This window comes from Anomalospiza imberbis, chromosome 10 (assembly GCF_031753505.1).
Source record: "Anomalospiza imberbis isolate Cuckoo-Finch-1a 21T00152 chromosome 10, ASM3175350v1, whole genome shotgun sequence".
NCBI classification, from domain to species: Eukaryota; Metazoa; Chordata; class Aves; order Passeriformes; family Viduidae; genus Anomalospiza; species Anomalospiza imberbis.
Window position 1 is genome coordinate 19,523,155 of NC_089690.1, and position 13,802 is coordinate 19,536,956.

Below are 13,802 nucleotides of genomic sequence, written 5' to 3' on the forward strand. Positions count from 1 at the left end.
GTGGTGAGAATGCTACTCCCATACATAAGAACTGATACCCTAAATCCAACTTCACCTTTTCTCAGCTGCATTTGCATTACACAAGCGGATGACGCTTCAATCTTGTTTGAAAATCAAACCTAAAATGTAACCACCTTTGTGTCTTGTGGTTTTCCTGTTGCCTTTGGTGTCAGCAAACCACTATATACAGTAAAGGGAAATTAGGAAAATTACTGTTTTAACACTCTCTTGGCTTTCTCTTATATCACAGATTCGCTCAAAAACTATGAGCCCATCAAAGAGCCTCTGAGTGTTTTATCACATAAGGGTTCACCATCTCCAGCAAACTCTGATCCAACAACATTAGATGAATTATTGATCCAAAGGTAAGGAGGTTCCCATGCAGGGTATTCCCCATGCCTTCCCTGAAAACTAGTCTGTGGTGTCAGAGTGAGAATGCATCTTTTGGGAAGGACAGCTGGACTAAGCTGTAGCTCTGATCCATGCCTTCTCACCTTGACTTGTGGTGCTGCTTTCAGTCTTAATTACTTATACAGCAGATTATTAGCATGGGGGTAAGGGTCTTATCAATGTGGGTTTGGGGAAGACAGTGAAGGAAAAGGGGGAACAAGAAGACAGTGGGGAAGATGGAAAAAAGGGGAATGTGATGCAGGATCACCCAGCAGTGTTAGCAAACTGGGCAGACTGCCTTAAGCAGTTTCTTGAGAATAAGGAGAGCCTGTGGGCATTTTGTTATGGAACATCCCAGCATCAGGGTAATCCCATTCTTGGCCTTCATAGAGAGCTCTTCTGAAGCCTGTTACACAATCCTGCATGGAAAACAGGATTTTATAGCCAAAGAAGTAGCTACAAAGACTTTTTCTAAAATATCCCGACTTTTTGTTTGCTTTTTACTTTAAAGAACTGGTAAGCAACAGAGGCTTTCAGTGAGGTAGTCCTTTTTGGCTTAAATCCCTCAACAACAAAGGTCTAGCAGAAGACCCTGGTCCCGTAACTCGGAAATTTACATACATCCCATAAATCTGCCCTCACTCCTGCTCTCTTGCCACTGCAGCCAGGCAGAGAAAGGAGTAGCTATCTATCCCTACATTTTCAAATATAACTGAGGTTTTCTCCCAGGCTCATTCTCCAGCTACTCACCTCCTGTGTGTACAACTATGAGATAGTCCCTCCTTCTATTGTAGATCAAGCTGGAAGCGGTAAGCACTTGTCCTCTAAGGGTGCATGCATCCTGCTGCACCATCTGGTCCTAATTACTGCGACCAGCTGTGTTGGGGTAACACAGAGTGCTTTCCCAGGCACCTTTCCTTGTGGAGAGGACTCCAACAGAACAATTTTAGCCAAATGTCAAGTTTGATTTAAATAAATTAATTGCCTTGGCCAAAATTGATTGCCCCTTGGCCGTAAACTGAGCATATGAAACTAGACAGCCACAGTCTGCTGCAATGTCAAACCTATCTGTCTTCCTTTCCTTGGGGCATAATCATCACTGTCAGTCTGACATCCTGACATTGGCACTTAGGCAGCTCTGAAATGTGCAATTTCTGATTCTCCCTGGAGCTAGAAACAATGAGCCTGTGCTAGGAGTTGGTTGTATCAAAGACGCTGCTGTGCACAGAGCCTGGCAGGTCAGTACAGGTTCTAAGTCATGTGTCTGCTAAAAGCAGGCAGTCCTGCTGAGTGGCATCTCTTGAAACTGAGCACAGAGATTTAACAGAGAATGAGACCAAAGTTCCAGCTCAAATTCAACCCATGTCCTCTTTCCTTCTCCAAAAGAGCAGTTGTAATTTATAAGAGAACCACTAGAAATCTGCATTGCAAAAGCATGTGAGAGCCTAAAAAAATACCATTATTTGTAGTAATCAATAGTATCTCACTTCTATTTGGAAAAATGGCCATTATGCAGATAATACATTTAAAATATTGCTAATCTCAAGAAATACATTTAATTTCTCCTCAAAAGAATAAATCTGGTGCCTGCTAGCTAACCATTCTTCTGAAAGCAGAAGCTAGCAGTTCTGCAGAAGAGGCAGTACAGGCACCTCTGACCAGGACTGGGAAGATCCTTGACATTCTCAGGAGCAGATCACCACAGTCCTGAGGGCCAGCAGTGCTGCATCTCTTCACATTCAGAATCATCCTACAGCAACCATATCAATACTAGGGCTGGGCAGTCACAATCCCTTCTCCTTGCATGAAGATAATCAGCAAGTCTGACACAAATGGGTTCTTCACAGGCAAGCATGTCATTTCACATATAGCCATGCTACATAATTCAGGGCAGGAAGTAAACACAGCTGGGCAGCTTAGTAAAGAACTCAGGAAAAGGAATTGTCATCTGCATTGTACTCAGATGTACTTTTGATTTGAATTTACATGTCTTTCAAAGCCCTGAGAGTAGTAGAGTAATTCACTGATCTCAGAAGAATTGATGTCTGAACACAAGATGTCCTCAAACATTATTGCTGGTGTTCCAAACTCTGGATTTGGAGCTACTTCCTCCAGAAGTATCCAGTAAGATACTTCCTGAGAGTTTTTATGCCTAACTATGCTCAAATTATATTTTCCCCATGACCTTTCTCTTATGTGATCTCCAGCTCCCCCTAAGCACCCTAGAGCTCTCCACAACATTTCACAGCTTCCTCTCAGTCTTGCCCATTGTACAAAGGTCCAAACCCCTACAATGACAAGCCGCTTCCCACCAACTCAGCTGATTTGCCCTGACCATATCAGTGCTGAAGTTCTAGCACAACTTCTGCTTCCCAGAGTAACTAGAGCCAAAGCCCTGTAAGGAGCTGAACTCATAAAAAGCTGGTCTTTCGTGCTGGGATCAGTCTTTCCTGCTCCAGTGTGGCAGCAGTTGTGCAGAGATCATCGAAAGCTCTCACAGAAGATACATTGGAAGAGAAACACAGTGTGAAATTTCACTTTGCAAAGCTCATGGAGGCCATTGGTCTACCAGTGCAGAGCAAACTATTTCTTTATGCTGCTTATGAAACCTCCAATTCAGATAAACAAGGACCATTTAAAAACCCTTTGATCACATTTGATCTGAGCTCAAAGAATGGAAGTACTACAACAATGAATACAAATAGTCACCTCTGGCAGCAAGAGGGAATCTAGCATGTTTGAATTCCTGCAAACACATGTATTAGAGAGAAGCAGTATACATGTGAAGTAGCACAGCACTCTGAAGGGTGCTCATGTGAGTTTGGGTCAGCATCCCTTAGCCCAGCACTCTCGGTCCTGAGCAGCAGAGGGCACTGCTTTTATAGCCTGATTTAACCAGAAGAGCAGGAAAAGCCTCTAGAGAGTCCGGGACCTGGATTGCAAAAGGACTTATACCGTATTTGAGCAAATTTCATTCTACTTATGAAATACATTTCTTAAAGTTACCTCCACTTTATGCTGCCAATGGTGCTTCAATTTGCAAGTGGTGAAGTCATGAATAGCTGGTGCAAACACCTGTTGACCAAATCTTTAAATTTTGTTGCGCTACAACAAATTTTTGTTCTTTCAGAGACAGATAAATAGATTTTTTTTCTATCCCTCTTTTTGTGCAATCTGCATCCTACAAAGTCTAAGAGCAACCGTATTTGCAGGGAGAAGTATTTTTAAAACACATAGATTTTCAGTAAAAATAGCCACTGTAGGTATTAAAATGTCATTACTGTCAAAACCTCATATTTCACAAGATCACACAGAATAGCAAGCAATAACATACACAATTCTAATAAAGCATCCTTCCAGCATATTGCCAATGTAGATCCCAATCCCAGCCTGCCCACCTATTCCACCCATTCTCTGCTTGCCAGGTTTTTCAGCCCATTCATATTTTCATTACTGTGCAAGGTCTAGGCTTTGTCCTCCAGGTCTCCCAATCTAATCTGCTACATCTGGACATGCCCTGACCACCAAATTCTCCATCAATCTCTTTGATTCACTCCTTTTCTATCAGCTTCAGCTTGTAATTCTACACAATTTCCTCAGCTTACTATTTCCCAGACACATTCTTCTCACTTCCCTGCCTGTGGCTCATATCTCAGTGTCCTTTTGGTCCTCAAGCTCTTCAACGTTTGGCTCCTTATACAATCTTAATAACCCACCCCTCCTCCTAGCTCCAGTGCCAAATTTTACAGCCTTTTCCAATTCACCATCTCCTGAAGCATCCAGCTGTGGGTGAGTTCCTGTCTTCATAGCAGTCCCCTGGTCCAGAAGTAGACCTCTTCCTCACCATGCTTGAGTCTTGCTCCTTCTGTTTTTCAGTAAAGTGGATTTCTCATCATGCTGATCACAGAAATGGCCTTTATTCACAGAAAGTGCCTAGATCTGGACCAGGCAGCTTTTACAGCTACAATATCAGAAATTCTCTCAGCTCTCAGCACAACACACATTCTCTCCATGGGCAGGAGCTCAGGAATTTTAGGTGCTAAAATCTAAGTCTAAAATTTGTGTGCATTGTGGACAATGGAAAAGGGCCTATAAGTCTACGGATTTTCATGAGTGTGGAGAAGATAAAACCCTTGCAATCCCAAAATGTCATTTTGCATATCAACAGAATGCAAAGCTTCTTGAAGGAGAGAACAACAGGAATCCAATAATATTTTCCAATAATAGGAAATTATTGGGAAACAGGGATCCAATAATATTAAGACTAATAAACAGTTTATTTTTTTAATATATTAAAAAAACATGTCTCTGGCAGATGGTCAATAAGTAAAAGGATAACCCTGATGATTATGAGCATTTAAATGTTAGAAACTTATTAAGATCTTATAAACAGAATTTCTGAACGTTTTTAGTTCTTGGTAAGGCTGCCAGTCTCAACAGATATAACTAAGGTGTTTTGATGAAAGCTTAAGGAGCTTCAGAAGAACAGATATGTTCCTAGGCTTGAGGATCTAAAAATACTAGGGATGAGAATTTCTGCCTGTCTACCGTTAAAAAGTCAAAAATCAGGAATAGAAACTGCCCAGTCATACCAATTACTAAAATCACTGTTAAAATATACACATGAACAGAGGGAACCTGAATGAAACTGAGGTAAGAAAAAGTCCTTCACTAGGTATAACATTCAAATCTATTACGAACTTCACACTTCTCAATAATTTGGTTAGCTCAGATTTAAAAAGTGCTTCTTACCTCATCTTGTGGCCTTTCATGGTGTGAAACTCCCACTGACTAGAAGAGTTTGGGGAATTTTTCCTGAATAAGATCTGCTGGGCTGCCTCTTCTCTTTTTAGTTTTTAGAAGAGGAGATATAATTTCTAAAAATTGCTGTAAGACAACATTTAGAAAATGCATTTAAATTTCATCCGAAAACAAGCTCTTTGCATGGCTTTATTCTGAGGATTGCTTTTGATTTAAAATACACATAATAAATCTAAACTAAAATGATTACTCATTTATCAAAATTACTAGTGCCTCAAAATACAAACCAAAATTGGGAATTCATCCCTAAAGTGTAACTTAAATGAGATAATTGTTATAAACTTATTATAAACTCTCACCAATCATCACATTTTTAATACAACATGGACCAGGTCAGCCAGCATTTCAAATCTTTTCCAGCAGCAGTGAAGCTGGAAGCAGTCTGCAACAACACAAACCCTTCTTTGCAGAATATATGCAAGCTCCCTTTGCCCACAGGGAGCTGAACCATGATCATGCTCCATGTCAATAGAGCATGGCCACCAAGGATCATTTCCAGTGCCTTCATGCTTGCAGACCCTAAGAGTTCCAGTGACAAAACTGGGATTTGGTCTGTTGGGGCATTGCATGGCTTCTGTTACCAACAAGAGCAGAGGTCACACAGCACTGCTTCTACAGTGCTGTGGGAGAACTATTATGGGGCTTTAATGTATATTGTTCTAGTAGTCAGATTGTTTCTTTCCCACTACAATTAGACAAGGAATTTTAGGATGAATTAAAGGGATTGTGGTGAGAAAACTGGTTTTTCATCGCGAGTTTGTACTGATTTTGGTAACTGGGGAAAAACTCTTCAGGCTCTGGATCAAATTGCTTGTTGTTACAGTGAGAGAAAAAAGTACACCTCCTCTAAACTCCTACCTCATGTTTAAGATTAGGTGGAGTAGGAACCTCTCCAGGCCTGAGCCTGCTATTTCACAGCAGTGAAAAATTATCCAAGGTGGCACTGCTATGGTCTTGACATCCATCTGCACATCTGCCACTTCTGCTCTTTTGGCACTCACTTTGAGCTCACTCTGTAGTGAGACAATACACACATAGATCTAGCTCTACCAAAAAAAAGAGAATAATTTTCCAAGAGTTTAGCTGCCCAGACTTGCTTGCTGTGAATGGGATAAGCTTGAGTGAGTGCTGGCATAAAAGCAGAGGTAGATATCTGCCTCGGGGAGTAGAATGAAAAAAAAAAGGTAGAATTGAGCAGCTGTATCAGCTTAAACTGCATACAAAATCCTAACAATTGTAGAAATAGGGAGGCATCTTAAAGCTATTCTACTTCATAGAAATAGTTCAGTATTGACTGACTTAAAGTAGTATCTGGTGAATAGGGCATTTAGCATGTTCAAGAACCTTTCCAAGTGACCAGAGAAAGCAGAGCAGCTGCATGAAGAGACTGACCTGCCCTGGAACAGGCAGTAACATGTGGGATGCAATGGAATAATACACCTCTGACAGAATCATTTGTTTGCCTGCCTTTAGTTTTTGTGTCAAACTTTAAAAGCTTTCTATTTTGTCCCCAAACAGAAAAGCAAGACTTAGAAAATCCCAGCAAATTTTGTAGGACAAAAATATCTGCTTCTTGCTAAATATAATTTTTGTGTTCCAGTCCCATGAGTACTGGGAACCCTCTGTCACCTCAGTTGGGAGAAAAAGTATTTCTCAGTATTCCTTGTTTTGTTTATGGATATTCTGTGTTACAAGAATAAAACTGGGAAGGAAGGAAGAACAACATCTTTGAAAGATCAAATTATTAAGAAAGAAACCATTGTAAAGGAAGGAAAAGTAGAGTACTGGTCATTGCTGTGCAGTGTAACAACTCTCAGAGACACAGAAACACAAGCTGGGCCTGCCATGGCCACAGGGAGCATTTCACTTCTGTCTGGTGTTTCACCTCTTCAGAGCTTCCACTGGGTTTATTATCATTATTGCTTTCTGTGATATTTTCAAGTTTTCATCTCAGACCATAAGTAAAATTATGTTGGAAAAAGTGAAAGAAAGGGGAAGACAGGCAGGATCAAATTACCAGTTACAGGATCATAAGAAGATGCTTTCTATTTATGAATGTTTTTCATAGCATGACCCAGACATTTTTCTAAGAAATTTCAATTTCCAGCAGATTTAACCCTTGAGAGTGAAGCAATGTGAGGGGTGAGGAGTCTGTTAAACTCTTAAAACGTACTTCTGAAAGATTTGTTTTGGTTTTTTTTAGTTAATACATCCAAAAGTTATATTTAGATATACATTCATTCTAGTAGTGTCAGTTAAGAGCTTATACACTGATTTCACTTTGCATACTGGAGAGAACTCCTCACTGCTCTTGGTACTTCCCTTGAGAAAACAGTAAAGAGCATACCTGATTTTTCAGATTTCAGGGTAATGAAGAGGCTCCCTTTTTCTAAGAAATAAGCTTTTTAAAAGCCTACCCACTCTCTAAAACCCTTGACAATATTCTTGCCCTGGCAGCAAGCCACCAAAAAATGAGCTTCAGATAGTTGCTGCTGCTTTATCCCTTCCACAAGGTTTTGGCCACCCCCACACTCACCTGGCTGCCCCAACCCCCTAATGCCCGGTGTTTAATGTCTGATAACGCATACTGACCATCTGTCCAGTGACAATCTCAGCCACAGCTCTCAGGCTCTCATCCTCCTCTGTAAGTACAACACAGGCTCCAGCTCTCACCCTCACCCTGGTATTTCCTTTCAGATGCCTGGTTCTTCTGACCTCCTGGTCTGGGACTGCACAAAGACCACACTCGCAGCCCTCTCTGAGCCCTCAATAACATTTCCAGCTGTTTTTCTTTCTCATTCTGCTTCTTAATGACTTAACAACTGAGCTCTCCTGTGTGCCAGATCTAGATCTAGTTCACATAAGCTGAAGACGTTTCTCTGGACGTTATGATCATGTGCTGATTAAAAGCTATCCTGACATATCATTTAGCAAAACCAATATAAAAATGATAAAAAGGAAGCCATTTTACACATACAGACCAACACACGGATTTTATGTTGTTGCATAAATTACTTTATCTCATACAGAAAAAAAATCATGGTAATTTATGCAACAGGGAGAGAGCAAGCACAAAGAATAGCAGAGCATTTTTCCTCTGTTAACTCCTCAGTTACAGCGTGGTGCAGATGACTTTTTTTTTTTTTGCTGAGGGCTACTAAGGTGTAGTGAAGAGCTGCACCCAACCTGTCCAGAACCACTTGAACTGATGCAAGGATGTAACCGTACTCTGGAGCTCAAGAGAATTTATCCCTGAGGCAGAAAAACAATTACCTGAACGAAGACAGATATAGATTACTGAGTACTGAGATACTTACTTCCTAAACGAGGGAATATGTCCTTATGGAAGTAGCGACGCTAAGGAAGGGGAGATGAGGGAAATGACCGAGCGGGTGCGAAGCCCTGCCGGAGAAGGAGAGGCGAATAGCAGCCAATCCTGTGGGGTAATCAGGAGTGCGCTTCCCGGCAGGAGGGATTAGGCTGAGTTTCCCAGTTACATTCCTCCATCTCAGGGTTTCACTCCTGGAGAAGAAATGCACCATATGCACCAGATCTGGAAGCAGTTCAGGAGAACCCCCCTCTGCCACCCCCTTTCTTCCCTCAAAGCCGGCGCCATCCACACATAAGCAGAGAGGTGCAGGGGATGGGGGGCAGCGCTGCGCCCCGGGGCTGAGGGACGGGAGGTCAGTGCCGGGGCAGGACCCCCTCCCGGTGTGGGGTGGCCGTGCATGGAAGAGAGGGGCTGTGGCATGAGGTGGGACGGGGTGCGTGGGTGCTCGCTGGGGGAGGGTGCTTTACTGGGGAGGGAGGGAGCGAACGGAGGAAAGGGCTTCCCTGCATCGAGGGAAGAAGCCCCTCTGCAGGAGCTCTGGGGGCATGGAGGTAGGGGGGCCTGTGAAGGTGGGGGGCTCTGGGGCAGGGATTGCTGCTGCCTTTTGGCGGGGCCCCTGGGGAGGAGGGAGTCAGCCTCCCGGCGGAGGAGGGACCTGCGCTGGAGGGGAACGGGGGGCTGAGGAGGTCTCTGCGGGCAGGAGTACCGGGACCGGGGTGGGGGGCTCTGAGAAGGGAGCTTGTGGAGGAGGGGAACGACACAACACCTGAGTGGTCTGCGGGGGCTCGGAAAATATTTTGGTGGCGTTGAGAGGGTCTGCAGGGGGGGCTCTGCGAAGCTCTGGGGGAACTCGGGGTCAGGCGGGAGCTCTGAGGGCTCCGAGGAACAGGGGCTGGGAACTGCCGGACTTCGAGGGTCTCGGGAGGGATTTGAGGAAGGTTGAGGGAGCTCCGCCAGCATTTGGCAGAACTCCGTGGAGCCTCGGAGTAAATCTGGGAACGAGGACAGAGGCTGCAAGGAGCTGGGGACGATCTGAGGGGCTGGTGGAAGCCCGCTGGAAGGCTCTGAGGGGATCTTGAGGGGGTCTCTATGGGGAAAATCTGGGAAGGCTTCGAGGAGAGCCGGAGGGGAGGCTCTGAGGGGGCTCTGAGAGGATTTAGATGGAGAGCCCCTGGGGATGCCTGACGGAAGGTCTGAGGGGATGTGAGGAGGCTGTCTAGAGATTTTAGGGGAGAGCCATGGGGACGCTTTGGGAGAAGCGGGTGTGTGAGGAGAGACTCTGAGGAGACCAGAGAGGCTCTGAGGAGGCTTGGGGGCTCAGAGGGCCGGAGTGGGGGCGGGCTGCGGGGGCGCCCCGGGGGCGGTTGCAAGTCCCCTTTCCCTCCCGTGCAGGCTGCTGCCTTCCTACCCCCGTTACCGTGGCAACCGCCCGGGCTCCCCCAGCCCCGCACCGCCGCCGCCGCTGCCGCCGGAGCTGCTGGGCAGCCGCCTGCCGCCACCAGACATGGAGCTACTGGCCGCGGCCCTCAGCGCCGCCTGCGCCTTCGACCAGGAGGGCTCGGCGGGACACCTCAGCAGGTGAGGGGGGTGCTGAGAGCAGGAGTGCGGGGCGCGGGCGGGCGTAGGGGCCGCTCTCCCGCCGCTGTCCTGCCCCTGCTCTGAGGGCGCCTCCGCCTCTCCGCAGGGTCCCCGCCGCCACTGAGGAGACCCCTGCCCCCGGCACGGCCGCGGCACCGCCCGCACACCCCATGACGGCCGACTCCTGGAGGAATCTCATCGAGCACATCGGTAAGGAGCCGTGCCCACCGCGGGATGTCCGGCCGCCGCTGCGGCCTCAAACAACTTCGCCGCTTCTCCCGCTCCTCGCACCGACGGCGGCACAGCAGCCCCTAGAGGTGCCCCTCAGCCCAGCCGGACTGCACCTGCCGGCCCCCTGAGCCCCCAAACCCAGAGCTAAAGACAAGCGGTGCACAGATGGGGGGAGTTAAGGGCGGAGTAAAGGCTTGTGCTGCAGGTCCTCAGCTCCCCATCCTTGCTGGGAACCCCCTCACCATCATTACCGTGGCTTTTTGAGGTCTTTAGGGTCATCAGGTTTGCACGTTGCCAGGCAGTGGATTAATACTATCGCGGAACAGCCTAACCTTGTTCATAAATAACGATTATTCTTGTGATTACGAAGCAATCATTAAGGCTACCCCAAACTTCCTACTAAAAATATGTTTTTGCATACTCCAGAAGGCATAAGACTAAAGTATTTTTTCACCCATCCTCTTGGACATTAGTTGTGTGCACCAGGTTCTGCATCTATTCAGTGCAACAGCCACTGGCATAGCACTTTCAACACAAGAGTAAGTTATTTTATCCTTTGTGGTCTCTAAACAGACAAAGTTGAGGTTATCTGGGTGATTATGGAGGAGAGAACTGTTAAGCTTTTGCTCTTATGGTATTTTTTTTTTTATCTTTATCTTTTGTGGGATGGGGAGAGGACCTCCACAGCTTGTTTCTTGGTTTCCCATATCAGAATTGTGACATTCCTCAGAGGGATTTCATCAACAGCAAAGCTAAATCTCATCCTGAGGCAGGTTTTATGGTGGGAATATAGAAGCTTTGTTTTTAAACACTTCTGCTCAGTTTCAGGAAACAGAATCAACATACTTGGATCTAGAGGGCAGGAATGTAGCACTTCGCATGGGAAAATCGAATATATAACTCTCACAAGCAGCAATGCAAACCTCCCTGGCAGAAATGAGAAGTCTTCTTAGGGTGTCTCTGCTGTTTGGTGCAGGCTGTGGCATGCAAGGCTGATTCTTGGTACACCTGATGCCTCTGGGACAGTGCTGGAGAAGGAGGCTGGTGTGAAACCAGCAGCCTGCCAGCATCTGTCAGACAAACCAGCTGAGTTTGGGGCCTCCTGGAGGAAAGTGGTGAACAATTTGCATGAGTGTTGCCAGATCTGTTACCTGCTTTTGGCTGTGTAGATACTAACCTACCAAGGGAGCTGTGTCAAAACACTCTCAGTTTACTGGGACTGTGCACTTCAGAGGTGAGATAAAAATACTAAAACCAGCAGGAGTTCAGAGCAACCCAGTTGCTGTATTCATATATATTTTTATGTGTTGTATATCAGAGGGAAGCTGTGCAAAAGCTCTGCATGCATCAGTGTAGCTGCAAGTAGGTCTTTTGCACCTTTATGGAGGAGACTGGGTTTTGACAATCTGAGGTGTTATGTTTATCCCCACCAGAGATGTTATATCAAATGTCTGGAGCTCACTCACTCCTTCCTTCTCTCCTGCTTTTGAGACATTAGTGGACTCTTTGCTTGAAACTGGAGCAGAGAATTTCAGAGAAAACCTCTCTGGGCCTCCTGGGATTTTATATAGCTTTCAATGCAATAACGTTTACTTTAAGAGCGCTGCTAACTCTCTAAGGCAAGGATTTCCACAATTAGGAACTAGTTTTTCAATTCCCCTCCCAGGTTTTAAGAGAGCTGGGAAGGGAGACTGTGACAGCAAAATTAAATTGAATAAACAAAAAGGGAAATGTCTGTTATGTACTATAAAAATTATGTAAACATGCCTTATGAAGATCAGTGTTAAACACTTAAGTCAACAGACAACACCAGACTCATGCTCTGACCACAGGGTTAACTGTTAGCCAGGTCACAGTAGGGACAGTTGGGATATTAAGCAATGAAGGGAGCTTTTGAAGATCTCTGACATTTTGTACTTGTTCACTTACTAAAAGTAAACATTTACTAAATAATTATACCATCTGAGTCACATTCAGCTATTGATCCCAGCTTTTTTTCTACACATTCAGTCAGTTCCTAGATGTACTGTTGTCTCTTTCAACATGTCAAAACCTTGTTCCTTGACCTTGCATCTGTCACCCCTCCTGTGCTGTGATCATCTCCTGTTCCATCTCGACAAGGCCTTGGCATAGCTTCTCTCCGTCTCTCTTTTCTACATACTTTTTCTACCCATTGTAACCTCTTTATCAGCTATGGGTAGACCCTTAGGGCAAAGACAGCAGGGATATCTTTTATCCTTGCTAGCACACCCTCCTTATTTCTTCCTACCCTTTTGCCTACACATCTACCTGTCTTTTGTCTTTTTTCTGTACCGTCTTTCTGCTTTATCCCCATATTGCTCTCTTAGAGCTGGTAGAGCTTCAACTGGTCTCTCTTGCTGTCATTTCCAATTGAATTCTGATGGTGAATGCTTTCCATCAGTCAGATCTTTCCATGTGTGTATTTGCTTTGCCTGCCACTGACTGCTCCATAGCTCTTACCTGGTCAGTCAGAGAACCTGGAAACAAAACCAGCTTTCCTTATCTGGGTCTTATTTTCTTAAAAGCAAGAGACAAATAGTTTTGGGGATCTTTTAAAAAGGGATACTCTTCAGGTTTGCATGAAGGACCCTAAAGTCCCCTTACACAAAGCATCCTCTGACTTGCGAGGCAGAGCCAGCAGCACAACATGGCTGTATACCTGCAGTCAAACACTGCAAGTATAATTATCTCCAATTTGAGTAAAATAGATTACGCTTCGGTTTCCCAGTGTGTTTTCCCTTGAGTCAAGCACTGCCCACGCTGCTGCAGGATGTTGCTTCCCAGCTTGTCCTGCTCTCTATGGGGCAAAAAGAACCCAGAGCCCTCGAGCACAGGCTAGCCATATGGATCAGTACCACCAAAAGCAGCTCCAATTTAGCAGGCTCTCTGCTACATACCTGAAGGAGTGTTTCCACCCTGCTACATCCTCAGCACCCTCCCTGATGGTGAAAAACAGCCTGAAATGCTTAGGAAAGCCATATAAACCCAGTTGACGCAGAGAGAAATTACATAAGTGGCAGCAGCATGCAAAACTTCAGGGGAAGTCTCCTCTGCTCAGTATTGTGTAGGAAGCTAACAGAAGACTGTATGGTTCCCTAGGCACAGCTACCCTTACTGCTATTTTAATCCGGTGTTGAACATCTTTCCAGGAAGAACAGATAAGAGGACACAGACTGCAGTAATGCCGTGCTTATTCCTGTGCCTTTCCCCAGCATATTTCCTATATAGTTTTAACACTGACTGGTACAGACCCTCATTGAAACTGGTCAGAGATTTAATAGGCGACAACATCTACATTTCTGCCTGCCTTAGACAAACTTTTAATCCCATTGTCTCTCACCTTATTACACACAGAATCTCAGATCAAATATCATGAATACATGTGACCAGATAAATTTTAACCCCTAATGATTCAGACAAAAATTATTTA

At 45.0% G+C, this 13,802-nt stretch overlaps 2 protein-coding genes across 6 annotated transcripts in view; one reads left to right on the forward strand and one right to left on the reverse strand.

The window, feature by feature from the left end:
- The window catches only part of NEU2 (neuraminidase 2), a 32,164-nt gene extending 26,916 nt beyond the window's left edge, over nt 1–5,248 (reverse strand). Inside the window, exon 1 of the mRNA XM_068201065.1 lies at nt 5,143–5,248. The gene's annotated coding sequence lies outside the window, so the exon portion shown is untranslated. The remainder of the gene's footprint in view (nt 1–5,142) is intronic.
- The window catches only part of NGEF (neuronal guanine nucleotide exchange factor), a 37,487-nt gene that overhangs the window by 3,329 nt on the left and 20,356 nt on the right, over nt 1–13,802 (forward strand). The window contains exons 2-4 of one of the 5 annotated variants that reach the window (XM_068201060.1): nt 251–365; nt 9,935–10,120; nt 10,227–10,330. In XM_068201060.1, the coding sequence (XP_068057161.1) occupies nt 251–365; nt 9,935–10,120; nt 10,227–10,330 (405 nt within the window). Of the gene's footprint in view, nt 1–250; nt 366–8,748; nt 8,895–8,943; nt 8,966–8,989; nt 9,094–9,246; nt 9,357–9,934; nt 10,121–10,226; nt 10,331–13,802 lie in introns of those variants that run through there. The other 4 variants (XM_068201062.1, XM_068201061.1, XM_068201063.1 and 1 more) reach the window with 4 other exon arrangements.